We start from the raw sequence: 15,600 nt of genomic DNA on the forward strand, positions 1-15,600 counted from the left end.
CAGTCAATTGCAGAGAAAATGATTATTCAAATTTACATTATTTAGAAAAATAAATACATTTGTAAAAATGGTAATGAAATTAAATCAATACAAATAAACTTAAACATTTATAAAAACTTAAATGAATGTTGGTTAACTAATTACGGGTAAAAAACAGTACGGTTATTTTCCTTTTTTAAATGTCATAGTAATTCCTAGTATTTAAATTAGAAAAGAATATGACTTAGATTATGACTTTTTTCTCGTATTGTGACAAGTTTAACATTACAAAAAAATTCTCATCTTACAATTTTAATCTGATAATATTAAAACTCATTTTACTTTACTCGCACCGGCCTTTTTTCTCTTTATTATCTCAAAATTAAATAAATAAACCAGTATCTTAATATTGCTTGAAGACAGAAATTGCTGCTTCAATTGTTTCAAGTCTTTTGATATCAGAGAAGCAAATGTGTTTCCACTGACTTGTCAGTAGAAGCCAGTCTCCATATGTCCCTGGAGACAAATTTTCACACTCCACGCAGCTTTTGGCAGGGTCTTACAGAGACCACTCGCTGGCTCCTAGACACAACTGTACACCACTAAAGAATGGAGAGCATGTGACAATGTTCAATGAAAGACCATCTGCTGTGTGGACAAGTGAGGGGCAGTAACGTTAATGGACCATTTGCCGGACGGTCAAATAAAAGCCAGACGTTGGCTTGAAGTGCAGCACCACCAATCAACACAATGGCTGCCATTTGTTGCCAGAACCTCCCAGTTGTTAAACTTGTTTATCTTATGTTACAGCTGTGATTAAAATGTCTCTGACCAAAGATTAAATACCCAATTCCATTTGAGACTGTACTTAAACTATTGCACTATTTTTAACTCATTCACAGCCATTGACAGCATAGATATCAAGTCCAATTGAACTGAGGTGGTTGGCATTTAAGGATTAAGGCAATAGAATGCCAGAGCTGTTTTTATTTCCATTTTATTTTTTTTTAATTTCAGCAATTATTTGATTAGATTTATTTATTTTAATTTGTTACATTTTTTTTCAGAAAGGAAATCTGCGATGTAGTGAAGCCGAGAAAGTTGAAGCTGCGAAGTGAAGAAAGATCACAGTATGTACCACATCCTATTTTTACCATTTATTATCACTTATAAGGAGAATTGTAAGCATTAATAAGAGGAAGTATTTGTGAGTAAGTGGTAAACTAGAACAAATTAAAATGTTTTAGCTTTGTCATACCCTGTTTTGGGTGGGTTTTTTTCAGAGGATGGGAATGAATCAATGATACTACTGAAAGTCACATTTTTTTTAATTGCGCAGTTATTTAATTGTTAATAAAATTGAGTTAGCATTTATGTTTTCAGTTTTATTCATATGAATAAATTAAAACATTCATTCATTTTCTGAACTGCTTTATCCTCACTAGGGCCGCAGGGGGTGCTGGAGCCTATCCCTATAACTTCTGGCACCAGGCGGGTGACACCCTAAATTGTTGGCCAGCCAATCTCAGGGCACGAGGAGACAAAAAAAACATTGACTCTCACACATACCTAGGGGCAATTTAGATTGTCCAACCAGCCTACCATGCATGTGTTTGGCCCAGGGAGAACATGCAAACTTCACACAGGTGGACCAATCTGGACTTGAACCTAGGACCCAAGAGCTGTGAGGCCAAAGCGCTAACCACCCCATCACCGGGCCACCCTTGAGAAAAATATGTTTACTATTTAATATTAATACTATTTAATAATAATACTATTTAATAATAATAATATTGAATAATAATGCTATTTAATAATAATACTATTTAATAATAATACTATTTAATAATAATGCTATTTAATAATAATACTATTTAATAATAATGCTATTTAATAATAATACTATTTAATCATAATACTATTTAATAATAATACTATTTAATAATAATACCATTTAATAATAATACTTATTAATGATAATACTATTTAATAATAATACTTTTAGAATAGTTCATTATGAAGAACTGTGAACATTTGACTTTTTTCGTATTTTTCCATCATCAAGAAAAAACGGTCTTTTGAAATTGGTTCAACATCTTCTTAGTTTTTGTTATCATTCATGTTGTCTATAATACATTAAGTCCAATATTAAGGACAAGAACAATATAATGCAGAGAGGGAAAAAAAGAGAAGACAGAACAAGAAGAAGGAATATATGCAGCAATTTTATTAGCTATAAGAGATAATCAAATCATTTTTAAACACCACTTCAAATATCAGAAGCCGACACCAAGTAAACATGAACATGAGGAATATTTTACAAAGCCAGGGTCTTTTTAAAGGGGTTGTCCTTCAAACAATCACTCCACTTCATCGTCTCTCCTAAAATCACCTCCACATCTAATTTCTTTCATTGTCATCTTTTTTTTCCTCAGTCACTCCAAGTGTCCTAAAGCACTATTGTGGCATATACTTATGTCCCATCATGGATTCCCACATCCAACCAAGCACATGCACATATATACACATCCTAACAGACTGTATAAAGTTAACTTGCATTAAGCATTGACATCCTCCCAAATTTTTCTATGTTTTTATCTTCGCCTGTTAGCAACACTTACTCTACATATTTGGCTTGGTGCATATGCCTGTTTGAGTTCAAGATAACTCAAAAACGAACACAGGGATTAGTATCCAAACTTGAGGGATATTTTTGGCGTCACAGGGTCCAAGGCTAAAGAAGACATAAATACTTTAGTGTTCGAGATAACTCAAAATTTGAGGTTACTGAGATCATAGGTCACAAAGGTCGGAAAAGGAATTCAGCAATAACTTGAATGATACTTAAAGGGAGTTCCCACTTTACCAAATATGGCGATGTGTTGGTGGGAGTCTGCTTTCTTACAGTGCTCCTATAGTTTTTCATTGAACTTGCAAGTCAACCAGTATCACTGTGGTCCACTTTGGAGGTTCGACTAAATTGTTGGACATGTTTATTCCTTGTCTTGTCTTTCTTTACCGCCAACAAAGTTGTAAAACAGGACATAAATTGACCATTTGGAAGATGAGGCAGGAAAACACACGAGTAGCCACCAGTCAACTACGAGTATTTAACATGGATGAGTAGTATTAGCTCTCGCTCCATATGTCTGAACCATAATTTTCTGTCATGCCATCAAGCCACTTCAGCAGTTAATCATACTGACACATATATTAAATATATCCATAAAAATACACACAGACAGGTCTACTGGACATTTAGGGTGCGGGCGGACACCCCGTGGTGCCAGTCCCTCAGCTCGCCGTACTTTGGGCCAATCACCAACCGCGTGGTGGTCTTGTTCACTCTAACAACCGGGACGCAAAAGAACAAGGATTCAGCATCACAAGGTCCAATTAACCAACAACACAAGAACCACTCAGATGCAGGGAAGATGCTTGTGTTATTACAGGCACATGACTCAAAGTATGGTAATATGGTAGTAAAATAACCTCTGCCGTCAACTCAGCCCAAACTGTTCTTTTCTTTCATTCGTGAAGCTATTTATTCGTCTCTTTGTTGAATGTTACTAATTTTAATTTTGTTTTTAGAAAATACAGGGCAAACTGTTCTTTTCTTTCATTCATGAAGCTATTTATTCGTCTCTTTGTTGAATGTTACAAATTTTAATTTTGTTTTTAGAAAATACAGGGCAAACTGTTCTTTTCTTTCATTCATGAAGCTATTTATTCGTCTCTTTGTTGAATGTTACAAATTTTAATTTTGTTTTTAGAAAATACAGGGCAATTTTTCTTTTAAAGTTCATCAAACTGGGAGCAAATATAAATTAATGATATTATACGATATGATACGATACAATATAATATAAAATAATTCGATATGATACATAAGTAACGTAAAGTAACACAAAGTAACGCAAAGTAACACAAAGTGACGCAAAGTGACGCAAAGTGACGCGAAGTGACGCGAAGTGACGCGAAGTGACGCGAAGTGACGCGAAGCGACGCGAAGCAACGCAAAGTAAAGTAACGTAAAGTAACGTAAAGTAACGTAAAGTAACGTAAAGTAACGTAAAGTAACGTAAAGTAACGTAAAGTAACGTAAAGTAACGTAAAGTAACGTAAAGTAACATAAAGTAACGTAAAGTAACGTAAAGTAACGTAAAGTAACGTAAAGTAACGTAAAGTAACGTAAAGTAACGTAAAGTAACGTAAAGTAACGTAAAATAACGTAAAGTAACGTAAAGTAACGTAAAGTAACGTAAAGTAACGTAAAGTAACGTAAAGAAACGTAAAGAAACGTAAAGCAACGTAAAGCAACGTAAAGTAACGTAAAGCAACGTAAAGTAACGTAAAGTAACGTAAAGTAACGTAAAGTAACGCAAAGTAACGCAAAGTAACGTAAAGTAACGTAACGTAAAGTAACGTAACGTAAAGTAACGTAAAGTAACGTAACGTAAAGTAACGTAACGTAAAGTAACGTAACGTAAAGTAATGTAAAGTAATGTAACGTAAAGTAACGTAACGTAAAGTAACGTAACGTAAAGTAACGTAACGTAAAGCAACGTAAAGCAACGTAAAGTAAAGCAACGTAAAGTAACGTAAAGCAACGTAAAGTAACGTTAAGTAACGTTAAGAAACGTAAAGTAACGTAAAGTAACGTAACTAAATATAATAATATAATATAATAAAATAGTCAGATTAAATAACCGTTTTTTTCAGGTGAAAATATCGCATTGCTCAAAATTCTGACTTTTTGTAGGTTTTTTCTCTAATTAGTATTTTAGTATTTTAATTTATTTCAATGTAGTTCAATTGAGTAAAGGTAATGAAGGACAGACAACATTGATGAAGGTAAACATTAGCCTTTGTCTACACTCTTATGAAGCAATTATCTTCTAATAGGCATTTCAAATGTATCTAAATGTAAATAAAATTATCAAGGCTAAAAAGCTATTTCTAGATACAATAGTTGATTGCAAAAGTATGAGTACTCAGTTATTTATTTTTCACAACTCCTGTGTTTTGGTAATTTTGCATATAACTGTCTGCCACTGATGGCACCTATTGCTCAATTCTTTTGAAGTGGGAGGATGTTAATTTAATGCCACCCTTTCAATTCAAATTAATTATGCATAAAATCATTTAAGGGTAGTATCGTGAAAACAACATTGATTAATAATTCTTATTTGTATTTTTTTTCTAAAATTGATCTATGTCTCCTTAAATTTTTAGCAAAGTGTGACTGTGTTAAACATGGAAAAGGCACTCCAAGGTTAAACGCCATGCAACTCACAGCGAGGCCTTCGCTGCTCAAAAAACAACCATCTGAGTCAAAGACCGATGACAAACCACACCAAACTTCTATTTTCTATTGCCATAGCATGTGGATAATTGGGCTACACAATTCAGTGTTGACAAAATAATTGTTATTTTTGCACATTTTCTGTGAATTTCTATTTTTAACCAATATATCTATTTAAAAGAAAAAAGAAAAAACACACAAACAAAACAAGCAAACACTTAGTATTGAATGAATGGCAAGTACTTACTTTGTTTTCGTGGCTGTGTCGGCTTCTTCTTCTTGAGCTAAAAACGGATAAAAAAATACATTTACTATTTACTTTGATTATTTCTGGTAGTAGGGTTATCTTATTTAAAAACTATTTATCTTAAAATTTAAAAATTAAGCAATAACATTTAAATTACTCAATTTTAATTTATTTTCATTTAAATATTAATGTATTTTATGTATAATATGACAATATTAAATAGTTTAGTTGAAACTGAACTAAAGCTAATTAATTTCTAAATGAAATCTAAGATTAAAATTAAAAAGGAGGCTTTCCAGTAATATTGATAGAAGTCTTTGTATTTGCCGTATTTACTTCAATATAAGGCGTACCTTCAATAAAAATAAAAAATTGCGTCATATACTTTAAAGTGCATCGGATTATAAAACACAGTAGTGGTAGAAGTAGAGTTTATAGTAATAGTAGTAGAAGGGGATTCTATTCTAAATCAACAAGATGGATCTATGCTAAAATGAATTTCATACAATGATTAACCAATTTTGATCCATATGTAAGTTAAATCCATCCATCGCTTTGAGAAAATTTAAGTCCTTTAGTTGTGCCATATTATGCGGATAATACATTGATCGAAATAAGTATTCGTAGTACAACGTATAGTCCATATATTTTGATGATAACAGTAAATACAGTCAAGTGATTTATATAACACTGTTAAGTCAACTCAGCGCAAACATTATTTTGGATCAATCGTCTATAAGTTTGTACTTTTTTAAAATACATTAACTAATTGACGTCATTGATGTGGTCCGACTCATTTGAATTGTGTGAGTTCAAACTTTACAGGCAAAAAAGAATTGAGTACTTTTTAGAGCAACGTACCATTCTCAGTGCCTGTAATCTGAGCCAGAATCCTGAAAGATCTGGACTGGGTGGTCCCGGTGCGTGGGCGCCAATCCTCCGTGTCTTCCATGATGCGTTTGCGGCTGGCGTCAGCGTGCGTGGGCACGTGGTAGAAGTGGATGTCAGTATCTACGACGTGTCTACGGGGAGGCCTGAAAGAAGAGCAGAGGTTAAGCTCAAGCACCTATATTACAACTACTTTTGTTGTAAATTAAATGGAGCAATATGTAAGATTTGCACACCAATTGTAAATGAAAAATGTTTATAGACATTAAAGAAACATATTTTTGGAAAATACTTCTGATGCTTTTCTAATTGTTTAAATTACGATATTCTCATTTTAACAGTCAAATATGATGTCAGAGCTCTGACACCCAGAATTGGTAACCAGCCAATCACAGGGCACAAGGAGACAAACAACCATTTATGGTCACACTCATACCAAGGGGCAATTAAGAGTGTCCAATCAGGCTACCATCAATGTTCCCTCTATTTTTTTGTTGGTCTGGGCAGAAACACAACCTCCCTGAGCGCACTCAGTACCATTGTGAGCGACATCATCATTGCTCCTTATGGGCACACCAGTATCACACCTGCCATAAGCAGGTGCGTGTCAATGTTCCCTCTAATTTTTAATGTAAAACATGCTGTAAAACATGAAAAACATGGGAGGGGACAGAGCTACTGCCACTGGTTGCCGCGTAAACGGCGCCATCATGGGGAAAGGGGTAAAAAAAAAAACAATTAAAAAAATAAAATAAAAAGTTTGGATTTTATTTACTGCGCGCCATATGAATACTGCTGTGCAGAGAAGACGAGAGGAATGCGCACTTGTGCACGTGCGCAGCTTAGAGGGAACATTGGCTACCATGCATGTCTTTGGGATGTGGGAGGAAACCGGAGTACCCAGAGGAAACCCACACAGGCCGGCGAGAACATGCAGACTCATAGCAACTCTAAAAGTGTACCTTTGTGTACCTGTACTAAAATCACCTTACTAGGACTAAAAGTCTTCTACTAACACTTGTATGACAAGTATGCACACTTGTACTACAAGTGCATGTACTAAAAACAGAAAGTTAATTGTACAATTTCTCTAGAAACTGAATTTTGAAGTTTCTGATTGAAATGTAACATTGTTATGAGAAGTTGTGAGCTTCAATATTTTGATAATGGTTGCAGTACCATTTTTCACCAACTATTTTACATATTGCTCCTATAAATGAGTTTGACAGTAGTTGAGGTGTTATTCATTTGAACTGAGACGTTCATTCGCTGTAAATCCGGTAAAATTAAATGTATTTGACATCCATCGGTCTCAATGGTATACAATGAGTTAACATGATCTTTGATTTCTCAACACACACTGTTACAGATGGAAAAATGGGAATGAAATGCTTCGAAAATTAAAGAGAAGTACTATGGTATGACAATGATGAAGTACAATGAAAACGTCACGATGAATATCATTTTAACTACCTGGGTGGTTGGGGTTTTCTTTGAAGGAAAAAGAGAGAGAAGACAAGCTAAATACCCTGCTGACAAAAAATGAACATGTAGATGTATAAAAGCTAACTTACTTCAAAATACTGTTGGGTCCACTTGAGAGGAAGCACAAAAGAAGAAAAGACAGTAAAGTTTTTAAAGAGGTAAAAGATGAGATGAATTGCCAGTAGAGGGAGCCAAAAGCACAGAAATTACATTTGGGGCTTTAAATTAGGTAAACCTGCTTTGTTTAGTAGTGTTCTGAAAACTACTGCACGTTAAAAAAATATATTTTTTTAAACCCTTTCATGTTAATTCTTGTAAATTATAATTTAGAGTGGTGCACAGAAAAATAGTACAAGGATCACTTAGCATTTTATCTATGCAAAATGGTTGGAAATTAGTATTTTCAACAAAGACTTTGCAGTCAAAGTAACAACACAAAGAAAAATAATAGCAATTGTGCCACATTTTAGACCACTACAGAAACAGAAAACTAAAAATAGGGACACTGTCATGTGTACTGTACTTAATTGCTGCTGAAGAATTCCAGTGTGTAAAATCAGTCAACAATTAAGCTAATTTTGACACCCATTTAATAAAATGTACATAACTATGTAAATGACTGAAAGGTTGAACAGGTATTTAGTTTAAAAAAAATCTCAGGAATGAGCAAACACATCTAATATAAAAATATCAAAAATGCATGAAAATGAATGAATACATTAAAGAATGGATGGCAGATAAAATTGATTTCAAAAAAGAAATAATCAAAGGAACACGGGTGAATTTTCAGTCTTGCTATCATGGAGGATCAAATGGGACATTTGAAATATGTAAATCCATCTTTAAATAAGTACTTAACTTATAAATTTACTTATAAATGTGTCATAAATAATTAATTTCACCTGACTGCAAGGGGGGGGATTTTCACCCTGGCTGTGACTGTAAGTATAAATGGTTTTCATTCTCTATATGGGCCCCAACTTTTAGGATTTCGCCCGCAGTCAGCTGGGATAAACTCCAGCACCCAATGACCCTGAAAAGGATAAGAGGTGTTGAAAACGAATTAATTTGCAGCACTTCATTACTTTATTTTATCTGTCAAAGTCAATGGGCGGGACTTATTCCATGTAGAACATAGTATGCAAAGCAGAGGATTTTATTGACGTTTTTGGCGTGAATTCATCTCGACTCTCCATCTTGGCTTCATGTGCTGGGTAACCAATCAAGTGTTAGTCCCACCCACTGAATTTGCTGGGTGAGTTTGACAGTTGAAATAAATTCATGAAGTTCTCCAACGTTTATTCATTGATTCATTTTCCAAACCGCTGATCCTCAAAGGGGTCATGGGGGTGCTGGAGCCTATCCCAGCCACCTATGGGGACAAGGCAGGGGACACCCTTAATCGATGGCCAAACAACCACAGGGTGGGCTGCAACATGTGTCCATGAAATTAAGTCCAGGAATTAAATAGTTAAAGTGAATAATTATATTTGTTCTTTTTTACATTAACTGGGCTAGTTTCTAATTAAATGATGATGTATTTATATACTTATTTATTTAATTCTGGCCCACTTAGTCCTCCTAACATTGCTGCCCCCGGGATATAATCAATAGAAAACATTGAGAAGGTTCATAAATCATCCTGAAGTGCACTCACTTGAAGTCTGTTGAATTGATTTAAGAGGCCATCTTAACACATTCTCATTATTAGAGTGGACTGACAGATATGCTTACCACAGTATGTGAGAGGGGTAGGCTAACATGTGACTGAGACTTTCATTATATCAAGTCTTACCATACTACGCACTATATGTTTCATTTAAATTGATTTAAGAAAAAAAATGCACCCATTTATATTAAACGCAACGGCGGTCCGTGAATTTCCTAGTGACGCCTTCAGCTGTCGGAATCAATACAACCCTCAAAAAATATTCTATGGCTATAAAACCTCTACTGCAGCTACAGCTTGCGGCACATAAAAAAACATAATAATAATAACCTCATACAATTGATATATTATTTAGGAATATAGCTGTTGGGTTTATTCTGCATTACTATTATACATATATGTGTAGTAATTCATTTCTTTGTTAAATCATTAAATCATTCTTTCTATTGTTCGGCTCGAGGTCATAGACAGCCGCCTGGTCCACTCTCACGTGGACTTCTTATCCAAGGATTGTTTATGCTACATCTCACCCAGTATCGGGCTCTCAGGGCTGTTGATCGGGAGGCAGCAAGGACTCGGCATATCTGCCACTTCCATAACACTCGTGACGCACTTTGGGCTTCTTTATGTAATTGTTATATGATTGTTAGGTCAAATGAAGGCGTGATTGTTTTTATCCAAATGCCTTAGAGCCGTACGCGAAATACTGTTCGGGAGGATACTTTTGAAGATGTATCTTCCCTTAAGGTTCTTATGCGTGATCCAATCTATTTAATTAAATGTCAATAATTGAATAAGATGTCTCCCTACAGTTATTGATAATTACAAAGATGGGTAATTATTAATGAACCTATCAATAGCCATATTTTACTGACCAAAAATCATTTTTACCTGTACACAATATCCATGCTCCTTTTTTTCTATCGCCATCGAAGCTAATGCTGAACGTTGAGCCTATCCTGTCGTATTTCTGGCAAATGTATTTATTGGATTTAGTGCTGAAAATATTCGTTCCCGGTTGTGACAGGGTTGCTTGCTTTGGAGGTTTCCGACCTTTCTTAATAATGTCCAGCTTTTTTTCTTCTTGAAAATGGCTTTGACAGTAAATGTGCAAAAAAAAAATCTATTTCTTCTCCTTCAGCCATTTCGGGTTAACAAAAACGCTATTAAATCAACACAACAATATATCTGCTTGTGCAGCTCGCTCCAGATACAGTTTGGTAGTCCCTGGCTAGTCCACTCTATCCCTATCCAATCATAGTTGGTGAAAGCAATGACGTATCTCTACGCCTACGAGAAGACGACCTTGGTGTCACCAAATCAAATTCTGATTGGTTAAAGCAACACTCTTAATGATGCTTGTTTAATGCAGCAGAGCCTGGACAAAATATAATTAACATCAGTCTGTGATTCAGATATTTCTTAGGCCAGCAGAGAAGGGCTTGAAGGCCCTGATAGCACACCACTGATTGAATGCCGTATTCTAGCAAATAATCACCACAAGGCTTTCTATAGGTGTGCCATTAATGCTCAACAGACTACAGTGGTGCCTCTTGTGGGTTAGACCTGCCAACTGGCTTAATAATTGTTTGTTCATGTCGAGCCATGTGGACAAAGTGGTTTTACAAGTGGTTTGTTAAGACAGTGTAATGTAGGTTAGGCTAACTAGCCGGCCTTGCAATTGTTTGTTAGCACCATGAAATGTAAGATAGCTAACGTCAGCATGAGCGTCAGCGGATCCATGTGAACCCTGGGACTTTCAGTTCATCTTTGAAAAAGAATGTCCAGCCAGGGATCTTCCTCCCCAAAAAATGATCTGGAATATAACCATTCTCTTCAGTTATGTTTAGGAACTCTTCTTCGATTTAGTGTGGTGCTGCCTGTTCTGGCCGGGGCCGGGTCACGGGGAAGACCTCGCTCGCCGGCGGCAGGCACCGCCGCATCATTGACCGACGGAACACTCGAAGCGACACGCCTGCGCCACCTCTCGGCTTGCTGTGTCTACGCTTTTCACCCTAAGTCCCTGGTCTGCAATAGGGAGGCGGTGGTGGACGCTTAGGAGGCGTTTTAGATGGCAATTCGAAATGCAAACAAAGCTGGAAAGGCTTAGCTTTTGCCATATCCAGATAATGTGCACAATGGGAAATTCACTCGCTTCAAAACAGGACAAGGCAAGATTTTCTACTACTTGCCCTTTTATAATATTCATAACGTCATTCTTCTTATGTGGTGAAATTCTTCTTTTTCGGCACGTCATTCTTATACTGTAAAGTTCTTCTTTGGCACCAATTGCCACCCAATTCAGCGCTGAAGAAGAAGCAAAGCTCTGACCTTCGCCATTTTTCAACTTCCAACTTTCCGTTGCAATTTCAGTGTGAATTTTGACATTTTCTGTACTTTTTTATGCTTAATATAAAATATGCGATGTACTGAAGCTGCGAATGTAGAAGTTGCAAAGTGGTGAAATATCAGATTATCGACATACCGTGTGTATTCGGTTGAATAGCTTGCCTAAGATTGGCATTCAAACCACTGACCCAAGAGTCAGTGCCTAAGTGATGGCCCCCCATTTAGATGAAATACGGTATTGTTAAATGAATGCATACTCAAAAAAGGTGCTTGTAACAACAACCATGTACTGGACATGCATTTTGGAACTAACTTTGTGAGCAGAGGAGCTCCTGTCATCTGAAGAGAAGTGGGAAGAAGATTGAAAAGGAGATCAAGTAAAATGGTCAAAACAGTTTGAAAAAAGGAATCATGCAAACACCATAAAACTATCAAATTCAGATGGTCACAGTCAAGACTGAATATGGTGGTGCATTAGGGCCACAAAAAAAGATGAAAAAAGGCCTGAAAGAATACAGGCAGAATAGTCGGAATAATAAGACATATGCTATATGTTATATATATAGTATATTGTTCAAGAACAAAGTTAGAATGGTTGTGATGTCAAAGTGTGTTCCCAGATTGTTTGGTAATGGAATAGATATTCAATTATAAAAGACAGCAACATTTGAATGCCATTCTTCTTTTTTACATAATTTCATTAGTACATTCCGTTTTAATTTTTTCCAGGTCCCCATTTCAGACAACTTTTATTCTTAGATCGCAGGCCCATTTCCTTTCTTTTTTTTGGCCCTAATACAAGATGTTTAATTGAAAAACACCAGCATGCATTTTCCATGCACACCGCCTGCCCTCAATTTCTGCCTCATGATTGATTGAAGTGTTTTTGTCTAGCACTCACCCATTGAAAGCATGTTCACCTTGACCGTCAACTAAGCTTCGCCGTTGGCCCTCGGCCACTTCACAGGCATTCTCTGCCGAGTAGAGGCGATTGGCTGTATTGTACTTGGACGGCCACGGTGGGGAAAGGGCACCAGGGGGGGTGTAGGTGGACATGGGGGACGAGATAAAGGCGGAGGCCTCGGAGCTGCCGCTTCCATAATGTCCGGGGAGGTGCACAGGATTTATGATGTCACATTGGTTCACCTGGCATGCACATACACACAGCATAGCACACGCATAACACTTGCTAGGATAGGGATGCCACTGATTTCCTTTGATAACCGATCAATCACTGATTGTTTTTGTGATTAGCCAAATAATAGGTTTGCATATTATTGACATATTAATTATGGTAATAGCTCTCATAGATTAACTTTTGTCTGCCAAAACTACAGTCATGGCCAAAAGTTTTGAGAATGAGACAAATATTACATTTTCACAAAGTGAGTTCCTTCAGGTTTTACAGGTGTTTGCCAGATGTTTCTAAGGTATCATGAAATGCAATTACACACATTTCACAAGTATCAAAAGATTTTTTTGAGAAATACATTAATCCCATTAACCTGGAGAGTTTCCTGCCCAAGGGCCCTAAATCCTATTTTTTTTGTTACCTAAACCATTTTGTTATGACCTATGCTTTATGGCAAGTTGCTCCATAAGGATGGAAAAGGCATTCTTAATCATAAATTCTGACAAACTCCAAGAATTGACTATGCAAGAATCCATCACCCACAAAATGGAGGATTTGGAACTTCAGCTTGCTACCAACACCTTTGTCAGGAACTGCAACATCATTTTCACCACGGAAACGTGGCTACACCTGCAAATCCCCGACGCCGGGGTATCGCTAGCTAGCCGGACGCTATTCCGAAATGATCGTTCGAAAGAATTAGCAGGGAAAATAGAAGGGGGTGGGGGACTTTGCGTGTACATACACAATGAATGGTGCTGCAACAGTAGGATCATTAACACTCACTGCTACCCGGATTTAGAGCTCTTGGCATTACGATGCAGGCCCTTCCATCTACCTAGAGAGCTAAGGATTGTCATTGCAATGGCTGTCTAAATCCCACCGGATGCTAATGTTAGCACGGCACTTAGCCTGCTGCTAGCGGCTGTAAACAAACAGCAGCTTGACCACCTCGATGGAGTCTTTATTGACGCTGGTGACTTCAACAATGCATGTTTAAAGACTGTTTTGCCTCAGTTTATCCAGTACATAAAGTGTCACATCAGACTCTAGAGAGTCTAGACCAGGGGTGTCAAACTCCCTTTGGTCTGCGGGCCGAATACAGCTTAATTTGAGATCAAGCGGGCCGGACCAGTAAACTCATTGCAAAATTACATAGAACTAGCAATAAGCCCACTTTTTTCCTTTGTATTAGTCACTAATACTAATAATTAGTGCAAAGAATCAGTAAATTATCAAAATGTTTATTAACAGATTTTTCCTTTTACATTATGAACAATATATTATGAACAAGAAAATAACATAACATAAATAAATGTCAATTGACGTGTTCTGCACGTACTAAAGCACTGCGCCCCCTAGCGGATAATAAAATAACTACATATTTTAAAGAAATATTTTTTTATACAATGCATCTTTCTTCCCCGGCCCATACCAAACCACCAGATGGGCCGGATCTGGCCCGCGGGCCGTATGTTTGACACCCCTGGTCTAGACCATGTTTATGCTGATATCAAACATGCTTATAGAGCCACACCCCTCCCTCACCTTGCTGGATCAGACCATCTCTGCCTGTCTCTCACCCCCGCATACACCCCACTCCGGAGGCTAACAAGGCCACAAATAAAGATAATAAAAACATTACCCGAGGACGCCCTTTCTTAGCTGCATGACTGTTTTTCCCGCACCATTTGGGAACTTTTGGAACACCAAAACCTCCAGGACTACACGGACACTGTACTTACCTACATCAAAAAATGCACGGACAAAGTCACGGATATGGATTTTTCCTACCCAAAAACCCTAGATGACCAATGAGAAAGAGGCACTCATCAAATGCCGTAAGACTGCCTTCAGGTCAGGGGACAGGGTACAGTACAGCCCCACCAGAGCAGATCTGAAGAGAAAAATTAAAAAGGCCAAGGCAGCATATACACTGAAAATTGAGGAGCACTTTACAGGAAATAACCCAAAGAAGAGGTGGCAGGGAATACGACATATTACCAATTACAATGACACTAAAGTGTCTGTTAACGCATATGCCTCACTAGCAGAGGAACTGAACCGTTTCTTTGCCCGCTGTGAGACTGACAAATCAGACCCAGTCTCAACACCCACCACCACCCTGCAGCAGTACACTGGAGCTTCAGGAACATGAAGTGAGACAAGTACTGCAGACTGTGAACACCAGGAAGGCTGCTGGCTCTGACGGAGTACCTGGGAAGGGGCTCAAAGCCTGTGCTGACCAGCTGACTGGTGTTTTCACAAAGATCTTCAATTGTTCCCTGCAACACTCCATCATCCCAACCTCCCGGAAATTTGCCATCATTATCCCTGTCCCTAAAAAGCCAATCATTGACAGCCTGAATAATTATAGGCCTGTTGAACTTATGCCTGTGATCATGAAGTGCATTGAAAAGTTGGTCACCCGCCATATCAGGGATACAATCCCTCCCTCAGTTGAACCTCACCAGTTTGCCTATGGAGCAAATAGGTCCACTGAGGACACCATCACTGTAGCTCTACACACAGCACTGAGCCACCTG

The 15,600-nt window shown here is 37.2% G+C and overlaps 1 protein-coding gene across 4 annotated transcripts in view; it reads right to left on the reverse strand.

Moving 5' to 3' along the window:
• LOC144196003 (PDZ and LIM domain protein 5-like) overlaps nucleotides 1-15,600 on the reverse strand; it is a 47,134-nt gene that overhangs the window by 11,545 nt on the left and 19,989 nt on the right. The window contains exons 5-9 of one of the 4 annotated variants that reach the window (XM_077715965.1): nucleotides 12,236-12,261; nucleotides 7,994-8,014; nucleotides 7,893-7,910; nucleotides 6,393-6,565; nucleotides 5,532-5,568 (exon numbers count right to left, since the gene is read on the reverse strand). In XM_077715965.1, the coding sequence (XP_077572091.1) occupies nucleotides 5,532-5,568; nucleotides 6,393-6,565; nucleotides 7,893-7,910; nucleotides 7,994-8,014; nucleotides 12,236-12,261 (275 nt within the window). Of the gene's footprint in view, nucleotides 1-5,531; nucleotides 5,569-6,392; nucleotides 6,566-7,892; nucleotides 7,911-7,993; nucleotides 8,015-12,235; nucleotides 12,262-12,823; nucleotides 13,069-15,600 lie in introns of all 4 variants that reach the window. The other 3 variants (XM_077715966.1, XM_077715967.1, XM_077715964.1) reach the window with 3 other exon arrangements.

The sequence above is a fragment of the Stigmatopora nigra genome, chromosome 4 (assembly GCF_051989575.1).
Source record: "Stigmatopora nigra isolate UIUO_SnigA chromosome 4, RoL_Snig_1.1, whole genome shotgun sequence".
NCBI lineage: Eukaryota > Metazoa > Chordata > Actinopteri > Syngnathiformes > Syngnathidae > Stigmatopora > Stigmatopora nigra.